This window comes from Triplophysa rosa, linkage group LG13, assembly GCF_024868665.1.
Source record: "Triplophysa rosa linkage group LG13, Trosa_1v2, whole genome shotgun sequence".
In the NCBI taxonomy this organism is placed as follows: domain Eukaryota; kingdom Metazoa; phylum Chordata; class Actinopteri; order Cypriniformes; family Nemacheilidae; genus Triplophysa; species Triplophysa rosa.
The window spans coordinates 1350098-1362558 of record NC_079902.1 but is presented as its reverse complement, the minus strand read 5'-3'; the positions used below and the strand labels follow the sequence as shown (position 1 = coordinate 1362558).

At 46.8% G+C, this 12461-nt stretch overlaps 1 protein-coding gene across 1 annotated transcript; it reads left to right on the top strand.

The window, feature by feature from the left end:
- The first annotated feature begins 80 nt into the window (after positions 1-80).
- Positions 81-11112, top strand: LOC130563618 (uncharacterized). Its single transcript, XM_057349300.1, has 3 exons — positions 81-982; positions 8356-8553; positions 8754-11112. Exons 1-3 carry the CDS (start codon positions 577-579, stop codon positions 9149-9151), a joined length of 1002 nt encoding a protein of 333 aa, XP_057205283.1. The 5' UTR covers positions 81-576; the 3' UTR covers positions 9152-11112.
- Positions 11113-12461: the final 1349 nt, after the last annotated feature.

The following is a 12461-nucleotide window of genomic DNA, read 5'->3' as shown; positions in this document are numbered from 1 at the left end:
ATTTTATTATGTGAATTATTCATAAATAAATTACAATACGTTCATAAATATTATTGACACATTAATTATTAACATTAACGTTTTTTTATATAGATTGTACATTACAAGGCATTAGGTCCGTTTCTAATTCATATCTTTCTGTTCTACTGATGTTTTTAAAGAGAACACTGTTTGATTCACAAACAAATTATGTAAATATTATATGTCCTAGTTTTTCACGAATAAACGTCATACGAAGGCTATAATCCGACTGCCCTAATCTCATTGCAGAAAAGAGAAAGGCGCCATGAACATTGATTGACAGGTTTACAATCCTATAAGGCTGCAACTCCTAAACTACACAACCAATGAGAGTGAGACATTTGAAAGCCTGGAGGCGGAGCGGAGCTTTCTAATTGGCTGTGCTCTGAAGAGGCAGTATGTGTCGTCTTGTATCCTCGTTTATCCTTTGGTGTGGGATCCGAATGCAATAGTCTGAATTTCCCGTGAAAACACTTGATTCTGAATATCGATTTTATGTAAAAAAAAAAAAAAATCATTTACATTTTTACATGTGCGTAAGAAAGTGATTGTGCGATGTCCAGCAGAAAAAGACATTTTTGGGGCGAGGAGGAGACAGATTTTCTCCTGCAGACATTAAGGGAGATGAATATAGATCGATATAAAGACGGACGAAAGCGTCGCAACAGTCTCATCTTCAGAAAGGTTTGCGCTAAACATAAAGCAGCGGGCTTTATTCGCTCATGTGACCAGGTGAAACACCGCTGGAAAACGCTCAAATCCATTTACTACAAGGCAAAAAGACAAAATATTTCCAGTTCTGATGGAGCGTTTAAGCATTTCGATACAATGGAAGAGATTTTTGGCCACAGACCTTCGGTAACGTCAAATCAGACTGTAACGTCAGATGATGTCCACTGTAAAGACGAATCTCCCGTCGCGGAAAACGAGTGCTTGACTTTTGACGAGGATGAATGTGATGGTGAGTTACACACTGTGAGTGTAGAAATAAGTAGAACCCTTTCAGTTCAGTGGGGGAAAACTCATATTTCTATTGATTGCTATAGCGCTTTTCACACTTTTTCATTGTTGCAAAACAAGCTTTAAAGTAAATGCGTATTAGTACAGATGTAAAAACATGAACGTGAGAAATGTGTAGAATACACAGAATACAAGGAGGAAAAGTCTGTTTGTAAGTGGATCGTTTTGAATGCTAATAAACAAGAGTGTATATTAAACTTTAATAAGATACTGAATGTCAAAATTATTAAATATTAAGTAAATATAATGCCCAATTTAAAATAGGCATGCATGAATGAACGAACAATGAAAAGAGAGAGATCAGTACATAAGTTATAAAAACCAATGCAATCCTTTATTTAATTTATTTTAATACTATAGCGCTTTTTAAAACGTTACATAGTTGAAAAGCAGCTTTACAGTAAATACAGAAGGAAAGAACAGTATGGAAATCAAAAGACAGAAATGACAGAAACAGTAAAGTAATCACATATATAGAGACACAGTATATTGCAATTATTCATATACAGACCACTTGTTTCTGCTGGTTTCATTTGATCATTGTATCTTTTTTAATCGTACATATCTCATTAAATCTCAAAGATATTCGATTCAGTTGTAAATGTTCTGTTGATTGTATTTTGTTTGTGTAGCGTTAAAAACTGAAACAGGATGTGCTTCTGGACCAGTGTTGTTTACGTCTTCCGAAGTGGTCTATAGTGCATCTTTAGTAGGGGTGTAACGATAAACTACTTTGCCGATTCAATACTATCCCGATACTTGTGTGCCGATTCAATATATATTGCGATTATTGAGTATTGCGATTATGTAACTATTGCGAGTCGATATTACAATTTATTGGGATTTTTGTTTGCTTATTAAAGACTAGGAAAATACTTGATCATACCATTGAAGAGACTGTATATCCGGGCTATTCAATTGGCGGCCCGCAGGCTGAACCCAGCCCTCGATGTAATTTGTTCCGGCCCTTCAAGTAGCATAGTGTGAAAAAGAATCTCTAGAGTAAATGTAGTTCCCTTGCGAGAGAGGTCTCTCTACATTGCGTGAAACGCTAGGGGAATCCCCTTCTCCAACCTTTACTGAATCTTTATTGAATAACGCCAGTGAAAATAAAATGTAACTGGCCAATGCCGGTCAAGATGGCGCTTAGGGGCGTGCACCGCCCCTATATAACTCGCCATCTGGACCGCATTCCTCAGAATCTTTCTCCTTCAATCACCTTTTGCATGCTGTTGAGAATTCGGGGCCCATCGCCCCGCAGGACACGCACTCACACTGCGTGCTCTGCCTGGGTCTGGCCCATGCAGAGGGGGCTCTCTCTGAGTCTAACTGCCCGCACTGCGAAGACCTTCCGGTGCGGGTGCTTAAGGCTCAAAGAGTCCCCGCCCTCGGAGATTTTGTTAGGCAGCGTCCCGGGGAGATAAAGAGCTGGACCGCCGTCATCGCTCTTGGCCCCCCGGGTCTCCAGTGTTCTTCGCGGATGAGAGCCTCTGTCCCGCTGATGAAGCTACGGAGATGATCCGGTTTGGCGCTTCGGGAGATGAAGACGAGCTCATGTCGCTGGCGGCTTCGCACAGGGATCTGTCGGGGTCAGAGGAGCTAGCGACGTCGGAGAAGGAGCGGGCAGAGTGGGATGCTCCTCCCGCGCTTCCCGAAGAGCTCGTCCGTGTTCTCACCAGGGCCGTACAAGACCTTGGCCTCAAGTGGAACTCCCCCGACGAGCCGGCGAGGAGTAAGCTGGACACGTGGTTTCTTCAGCCGGGCCGCCGCCCAGAAGAAACGTGCGCCTTTTTTCCCAGATGTCCACGAGGAGGTCGTGAAAGCGTGGTCTGCGCCCCAGTCGGCGCGCACACACGCCTCAGGATCGGCCATTTTCTCCTTGGTGGATGGGGCGGAAGCCCGCAGCTATGCGCGCATTCCCGCCATCGAGCAGGCGATTGCGGCGCACCTGGGTCCGTCTTCGTCATCGCTGCGATCCGAGGCGGTGCTGCCGTCTAAACCGTGCCGGATGACCGCACCACATAGCAGAGAAGGCGTATGCCGCCTCTGGGGAGACTGCCTCTGCTCTACACACCATGGCGGTCCTCCAGGTTTTCCAGGCTCCGCTGCTGCGTTCTCTGGACGGGGAAAAACCTAACCCGGACGGCGTTAAGGACCTGCGCGCGGCCACGGATTTCGCGCTCATGGCCACTAAGTGCACAGCCCAAGCCATCGGCCGCACCATGGGCTTCATGGTTGCGCTCCACCATCACCTGTGGCTGACGCTCACGGATCTCAAGGAGGCGGACAAGAGAGCCCTCCTGAATGCTCTGTTGTCTCCCTCTGGTCTATCTGGGGACGCTGTGGATGCCGTCATCCAGCGTTTCACGGAGGACCAGAAGCGCTTGCGCGCTATGAGCCAGGTACTCCCCAGACGCCCCGCCCAGCTGTCTTCGCGTCACCGATCCTCATCTGCGTGCTCGGCGCAGAGACCGGTGAAGCAGCCCACGCTCGCGGCCCCCTCCGCCGCCGCAGCTCCCGAACCAGCGGTTCGCCCCAAACAGTGGCGAGACATGCCCAGGAAGCACCACGGCCCGGGGAAGGATCGTCGCCCAAGGGGAGGTTCGGCGTCGGGGCCGAAGCAGAGTTCCTGATGAGTTCGCTGGGAGGAGGAACGTGCTCAACGGGGGACCTTTGAGCAGAGAACGATTATGTTATGGATGTTGTTGTGTCAAATGTAACAAAAATGCACACTTTTCACAATCAGAGCATCTTCCTCCTCTGATGAACGCAGCAAGCTCGCCGCCTCCGTGCCGCGAGCTGCTGTTGTCTCATCCTGTGCCAAGCTGGTCGCACCCCCGGCTTTACGGCGATGCACCAATCCCGCCTTATGTCCCGTCTCATACTCTGGTTACCGCGAGTCAGAGCTCTCTCGGCGGAGCTCGGAGAGGCGGTCATATGCCGCCGCTGAGTCCGCCAACGGCGGTTTCCCCCTCGCGCGGGATAACCCGGAGAGTGCAGAACGAGACGTTGCGTCCCTTGCAGCTTTGCAAGGAAGCATGGCAGTCCATCCCGGGTATCTCGCCCTGGGTGATGAATATAGTAGAGAATGGCTACTCGCTCCAGTTTTGGCGCAGGCCGCCCCGCTTCAATGGTGTGGTCCCATCCGTAGTCTCCCCGCGGAATATACCGCTGTTGAGAAAGGAGATCGACAGCCTCCTCGCGAAGCAAGCGATAGAGGTAGTCCCCTCAAGCGAGAGAGAGCGGCTTCTACAGCCGCTATTTTGTTGTTCCAAAGAGAGATGGGGGGCTTCCGGCCGATTCTAGACCTGAGACCCATCAATCGTGCGCTGTACAAACGTACTTTCAGAATGTTGATGATAAAACAGATCCTCGCGCAGACTCGGCCCGGGGACTGGTTTATTTCAGTGGATCTAAAGGATGCATACTTTCATGTTCAAATAGCCCCTCGCCACAGGTGCTTTCTGAGGTTTGCATTCGAGGGGACCGTGTACCAATTCATGGTGCTCCCCTTCGGGCTGGCGTTAACTCCGCGCACTTTTACAAAGATAGTGGATGCGGCTTTATCCCCTCTGAGAGCGAGCGGTATGCGCATTCTGAATTATTTGGACGATTGGCTAGTTTTAGCCCACTCGCAAAAGATGCTCGATGCCCATGTATGCAGGCTCCTTTCGCACGTGAAAGCATTGGGGCTGTGTGTGAACAGACAGAAGAGCATGCTTCTCCCCAGCCGGTCGATCGTGTATTTGGGAGTGTGCTTAGAATCGATCACCATGCGTATCACGTCGACCTTGTGCCTTTTCAGTCTGGGACGTCCCGTCTCGCTAAAAGTGTTTCAGAGGTTTCTGGGGCTGATGGCGTCAGCAACCGCAGTGTGCCACCTCGGTTTATTGTTCATGCGTCCCGTCCAGCTCTGGCTGAGGTCCCGCGTGCCAAGAAATGCTTGGTTAGCAGGGCACGTGAGAGTCACGGTAACACGCGGATGTCTAAACACCCTGAAGCCTTGGCGCAACCCCGACATGTATCACCGCGACGTCCAGTTGGGTCCTATCACAGGGCAGAAAGTGGTTACGATGGACGCGTCTCTGACGGGATGGGGAGCCCTGTGCGACGGCGCCCCGGCCTCGGGCTCCTGGTTGGAGTCAGAGAGACAGTGACATATCAACCGCTTAGAGTTGAAAGCGGTTTTCTTGGCCCTCAAGTGCTTTCTCCTGCAGATCGAGTCGCAACATGTACTGATTCGTACGGACAACACGTCAGTAGTGTCATAAATAAATCGACAGGGCGGTGTCCGTTAACGAGCCCTCTTCGAGCAGGCGGTGCAACTCCTCCTTTGGGCCGATCGTCACCTGCTCTCCATCAGGGCGATGCATGTGCCAGGTCAGATGAACTGCGGAGCGGACATGCTGTCGAGGGACGGCCCCCCTCATGGGGAATGGAGGTTGAACCCTCAGTCAGGAAGCTTGATCTGGGATCGGTTTGGAAAAGCGGATGTCGATCTTTTCGCGACGGAGAAGAATACGCATTGCCCTCTGTTCTTCTCCCTGTCGAGCTCCCCGCTGCGGGGGGATGCGCTCACGAGCCCGTGGCCAAGAGCCAGCCTCTATGCGTTTCCACCAGTGAAGATTTTACCATTGGTGCTATGCAAAATCAGAACAGAGAAAGCTGCCGTGACGCTGACCGCCCTGAGATGGACGAATCAGCCATGGTTTCCCGACCTAATGGAGCTGCTGGCAGCGCCTCCGTGGCCGATTGCGCTGGCATACGCCAGTCAGGGCTTGGACTGCACGATCGATCTTAGGGCCCACTCTACTAGAGCTGTGGCCTCTTCATGGGCTTGGTCGAGAGGGGTGTCTGTTCAGGACATTTGTGCAGCAGCGGGCTGGTCTTCGACCTTCACCAGATTTTACAGGCTGGATGTGTCCTCTCTAGCGGCACAAGTACTGTCTGTTTCGGCACCACCCACAGCTGCCTGTTGCGACTAACGGCTTAGCTATGCGGTGGGGGAGGTGTAGCGTCTACGCCTATGAACCGGTAGACGACGCTTTCTGCATAGCTTGGATCCGTATGTATTGCGACTTGAGACGGTTATGCGGAATGACAGTATTTGTTTTCGCCCCGTTCAATTCCACTCGTCGAGCTACTAGGTGTCCTTTTTCGCCGGCGGGGACAACCTGCCTCCGGCAGTTCTTATTAGCAGGCGCCCAGCTATTCCGTGCGCTGCTATCTATCGCCATTAACATAATTTCTTTGCTGTATGTCTTGCCGCTCTAAACCTAGCGCGGCATCACAGCTCAGTTCACACTAAAAAGTTAGTGGTATGCAAATTTTTGCCAAAACTTAGGACTGATCGGATTGGCTCCCGCTTGCGCGGGATCCAATGGGCTTGATACTCGTGCTCGAGGTTACGCCCTGTGGCTGAAGGGGGAGGTTTTTCTCCTCTTTTATCCTGATCATGCGGGGGAGCGCTAGTTTTCACTCTTTGCTGCTCTCACGGTGTGATTTTATTCGGTTCCCATAGCATTTCACGCAATGTAGAGAGACCTCTCTCGAAAGGGAACGTCTCTGGTTACTGTCGTAACCTCGGTTCCCTGAGAGGAGGGAACGAGACATTGTGTAAAACGCCATGCTCGCGTGCTCAGATCGTCGCGCTGTAATGTTTCAGTCGTAAGATTCTGAGGAATGCGGTCCAGACGGTGAGTTATATAGGGGCGGCGCAAGCCCCTAAGCGCCGTCTTGACTGGCATTGGCCAGTTACATTTTATTTTCACTGGCGTTATTCAATAAGGATTCAGTAAAGGTTGGAGAAGTGGATTCACCTAGCATTTCACGCAATGTCTCGTTCCCTCCTCTCAGGGAACCGAGGTTACGACAGTAACCGGAGATGTTCAGTCGGGAACGGACCCTACAGTACTGAAGTGACGCGTGCCTGTTCCATTCAGCACGAGCTCCAGCAACACCAAGCAGGAGTCACGTGACATTAGGCGAGTAGCGCGACTCTCTACTGTGGGACGTGTTGAACAGGACGATGACGGATGAGAAATTTTATTAGTTTCATTTCTGACATTTTGCTAGCACGAATAGGACCACCATTTCAAAAGTACAGAGGCAAGGGCGGAGAACAGCGCGTCGGAGAATAGCGCCTGTGTAGGTTCATGTTGTTTCACTCACTGAAGTTTCCTTTTTTGTTATGCCGTTTTAAAATACAACACATGAACATGTTCGAATGTAGAAAAGGCTGCTTGAGCATCTTACAATGCACCAATGTTGTTGTTGTGCAGTTTAACATACAACATCAGCATGTTTAAATGTAGGAAAAAACTTTGTGTCTTAAGTGGCAAAAATGTAAAAATACAACATACACGGCCCTAAGATTGAATCACGGATTTCAGGCATTAAACAGATTTTGCTGTATAACACGGAATGGCACAAAATCTTTCAAATGTATTATGTAAGATTCTATTATTTCTATTTTTATTTTCCCCTGTATGGTTCAACGTACTGTATCTACTGCAGGCTTTTAATATAGTTTATAAGTGAATACTGTAGTATACTGAAGTATTTTTTTCATGTGGGCAAATATATTACTATTGTATAGTGAAGGACGGAAAATGCAGAAAAATTAAAACAGAAAAAACGGAATTTGGGAAAAAATCAAACGGATTTCTTATTGTTGTTGTGTCATCCCTCATATTGCAAGCCATATGTCTCCGGCCCCTCATTTGGGATGCTTTTCATGAACTGGCCCTCATGACAAACTAATTGAATAGCCCTGCTGTATATTATGAGTCATATTAACAAAAACAATGCACCACATCTTTCTGAACTTTTATTTCAGGAGCATACACATACACAGTGTATATTTTAAAGTACCTTGAACCATGAAACTCAGTGTATGGCAGAGTTTGCATACCGTTATAGTCATGTGTAGTGCTGCTTTTCCCGGTAAAGCGTAAAATCCAAAGTGTTTCCACACTTGGGATTTGAAACGTGAAGGTGCAGAAATAATTTCTGAGCTTTGATCCGCTGACTCGGCCATGATTTTTGCGTCCTCGCGCCATCTTAAAACGGATACGACGTCGTCTAATAGAGATACAAACATATGCTTTACGCCCTCTGTTGGAATAAAAGTGGTAACTCCACCACCGCTTAGGAGAAGTAAAATAAAAAAAATAATCGATTCTGAGATAAGCCAATCGATTTTTAAATCGTTTTAAAAAGAATTCCGATAGTTACGGGAATCGATTTTTCCCAACACCCCTAATCTTTAGTGATAGCTTTGTGAGTTTCTAACCTTGTTTTTTTCTGTCAAAGAAAATGGTGTGGATGATGAGGAAAGCGGAATCGAAGAAATCCAGCCAATGAAAACAGAGAATGAGCCACTTATTCTCACACAACCATTACATGAGAGCTCAGCTCCGGCAGAAAGCACCACATCCACCCAACCGTCCATTTCTTTAGAGATCATCAACTGTACCCCGGCATCCACTTCCCAGCAGCCCTCTGTTCAAGGTCTGATTTTCTTCGGATTTATCATTTGACACTTAGTGTGATTTTATCTGTCTGTTTTCTGAACTGAAAGTGTTAGAAAACTTAATTAATGTACAGATGTAAATTAGATGTCAGGATTTACCAGGAGACACACTTGGGAGCCTAACGATCGTAATTGTTACTGTAGCTTATACTATGAGTTTTCTCTTTCTGTGTTTCAGACATGTTCAAAGAAAAAAGCCCATGTTGCACTGCACTGCATGCACAGTATCAACACTTTTTTGAAAGAATGCAGCAGACACAAAACATGTGGCTGGAGCGTCACCTTGAACAGAGTCATGCCCGAGAGGAACGACTCATTGCTCGAGTGCTCGCCGAACACACTCACTCTATGGAGGCCTTAATAAACCAGCTTTTTGCAGGATTAAGAAGCCTCCTGCCCCATCACCAGCTGCAGTCAAATCCCCAGCCGATTCATACATCCCCAGATATCCTCAGTCCACACCCTGATCATATGATCAACCCTACAGAGCACCTGCAGACATCAAGTGTTCCTTCTCAACCTGAGGACCACGCCTGCGGTTCAGGGCAAGATACACCAGTCAATCAAAAAACGTGATCTAAATATTCATGTTGATGCATTGTTAGGTTTTATTTTGAGTTTGTAAAAGATTTAAAATAGCAATAAATATACTTTTTTTCACGGTAAAATACAGCGGGAGTGATTAAAAGCACACCAAACTTTTGTTACATAGAACTTCATTGATGGTGATGGTGTAACGAAACACATGTAAAATTAATGTAATGAAAAAATATGAAAAAAGACCAAACTGACAACCCCTGAAGCTTAGGGACATTAAGCTGGTCCGGGCAGGTTAGGTTTGGTTCAGAACATCAGTCAAATGCTCAACCTCTAGGTGTCCTCTTTTTCAAGTTTTTATTAAGTGTTTAGTTATGGAAAAAATCCGTTTTTAAAATGTCTTAAATAAACATGAATAAGCTCTAAAACTTGAACACAATTATCCTAACAATGTATTGTAATAAAAAAAATTCCACAAGATGGCGCCGGTGAGCTTTTGGGTCGGCAGACTTATTTCCGGTCATATAACACTATGGGAAAAGAGGACTTTGGATCTGGTCTCTGCTGTATTTTTTAACCAACTGCAGCACTGAAAAACAGGTACAAAGTCATCTGGCTTACAATAACGATATCTTGTCAAATGCTAAGAAAGTTTCGCACTAAGCCTTAGATCCAATATCATTCAGAAAAGCATTAAAGGAGAGGTTTCTTTCTACTTTTACACAAATGTAATATAAATCTTAGGGGTCCACAGAATGTGTCTGTGAAGTTTCACCTCAAAATACACCGAAGATCTTTTATTATACCATGCCCTAATTGCCCAGTTTTGCATGTGAGGAGAAACGCGCTGTTTTGGTGTGTGTCTTTTTAAGCGCAAATGAGCTGCTAGTCTCCGCCCCCTTTTCACAGAAAACTCAGCCAGGGCTGTGAGCGTGTGCTTCCATCGACAAAAGAAGGGTCACATAAAGCGAATGAGAAACGCAAAAATGGCGGCAGCGACATGGGTGGACACGTTCAGAAAAGGGGGCGGTAATATTATAATAAGAACGACTACCTACGTCAGAAAGCGAGCGAAATCTGAACGGCTAGTTTTCTCACAGGCTTGCAGAGATATGCTCACGTAAACAAAGTTACTGGATTGTCATTTTTCACGTTTTCTGCGCTGGTAGATGCACCAGACACCTGATTATAGCACTTAAACATTGAAAAAGTCAGATTTTCATGGAAAGTCCCCTTTAAATGTTCGATGTAAAAGAAGGCTGCATTGATGTCTCACATTAGATGTGTGGACATCCACATGTATGGATGCATTTCAGTAAAACAAATTTTAAATGAAAAGGATGAGTTGACAGCTGTAGTTTTCAGAAAATGAGTATTTCCTAAAGCTCATTCAGTTGAGGATATGGCTAAATCTAAACAATTCTAATGGAGGGCAGCTGTACTGACACAAGTTGTACTGCGCTGCTCTTTTTCACTATTTGTAAATCCTGTGAAAACGACAAATCACATATGAGATCAGTCAACGTCACAGTTGTTTCTCATAGACAGCAAAAGATTAAATAGAACACAGTCAGATAAAGTCAAAGATAAATCTACATTGGTTGTGCAAGTTCTATACCTGAATTGTCCTGACCAATTACAGAAACTGACATTTAAATATTATGAAAGAAAACTATTTAATAGAAAAACTCATCTCCACCACTAGATGGCATTACAGTGCTGTTAAAAGCTCTCCTCATATTACAGAAACTCGAGTGTTCCCCAACTTAAAAACAAAACCAAGTCTTGAAACTACATTTCCCAAATTTTCTGACACTTCAAAATCAAACAATCGCCTCAAAACCATTTAATCTGTGCTCATGCTCCTCCTCTCTTGCATCCTCCACATCTCCTGCGCAACCTCGTCCTCCCTCTCTCACACTTCCTTCTCATCCTTCGCCTCTCAACCATTCTCTTCATCCCCTTCCTCTCACACATGCTTGTCCTCATCCACCACTAATCTCCAGTCCTCTTCCTCCTCATCCTCTGCCTCTCACATGTCCTCTTCATCATCCTCCTCTGCCTCTCGCATGTCCTTTCTCCTCCGCCTCTTGCATGTCCTCTTCCTCCTCTGCCTCTCATGCATCCTCCTCTTCTTCCACCTCTGGCTCTTCCTCGTCCTCCTCTTCTTCCACCTCTGGCTCTTCCTCGTCCTCCTCTTTTTCCACCTCTGGCTCTTCCTCGTCCTCCTCTTCTTCCACCTATGGCTCTTCCTCGTCGTCCTCTTCTTCCACCTCTGGCTCGTCCTCATCCCCCTCTGCCTCTTGAGTGTCCTTATCTTTCTCCTTCTGCATGTCCACTTCCTCCTCATCCTCCTCTCATGCATCCTCATCCGCCACTACTCACCAGTCTTCTTCCTCCTCCGCCTCTCACCCGTCCTCTTCCTCATCATCCTGCGCCTCTCGCACGTCCTCTTCCTCCTCATCCTCCTCTCACGCATCCTCGTCCTCATCTGCCATTACTCATCCGCCACTATCCGTCTTCTTCTTCCTCCTCCACCTGTCACGGGTCCTCCTCATCCTCTGCCTCTCGCACATCCTCATCTTCTGTCTCTCATGCGCCTCCTCATCTTCCACCACTAGCCAATCCTCTTCCACATCATCCTCCGCCTCTCACATGCCCCCCTCATCTTCCGCCTCTAACGCACCCTCTTCACCTGCCTCTCGGGTGTCCTCATCCTTCACCTCTCGTGCATCTTCCTCCTCATCCTCTGCCTCTCATGCATCTTCTTCCTCCTCATCCTCTACTCCTTGCGGGTCCTTCTCCTCTCGCGCGTCCTCCTCCTCATCCGCCACCACTTGCCATTCTTATTCATCCAGTGTCACAGCACATCCTCTTCCTCCTCACCCTTATCCTTCGCCTCACACTACATTTATTTGATTTCATCGCCTTGGCAAACATGAAAATGAACAAAACTCCTCAAAGACTTCATTGATGCTTTTAAATGTAATAAATAATCTGGAGCCTGAATCTGGACTTTTTAAAATCATTTTAGATGGATGAGAATACAATGAATTACCTCACTAGAGAGCACAACAACATTGACAGCTGGAAATATTTACTTGCGAGTTCTTGTGGAGGGCTGGCGTCAGACAGGGCACATCCAGTGCCAGAGGAATGTAATATCAGAGGCAACCAGCAGGTCGCTGGATCATTGGCACATTGCCCAGAAACAAATGGGCGCCCTTATGTTTGAACAGGAAAAAAAGAAGAGCGGTGTTTAAGCATGTCTGCTCTCTGCGGCCCCACTGTCCTTTTTATGCATCTGATATATTTTCCTTCAAATCATAACTGGTTGGCCTGCAGTAGT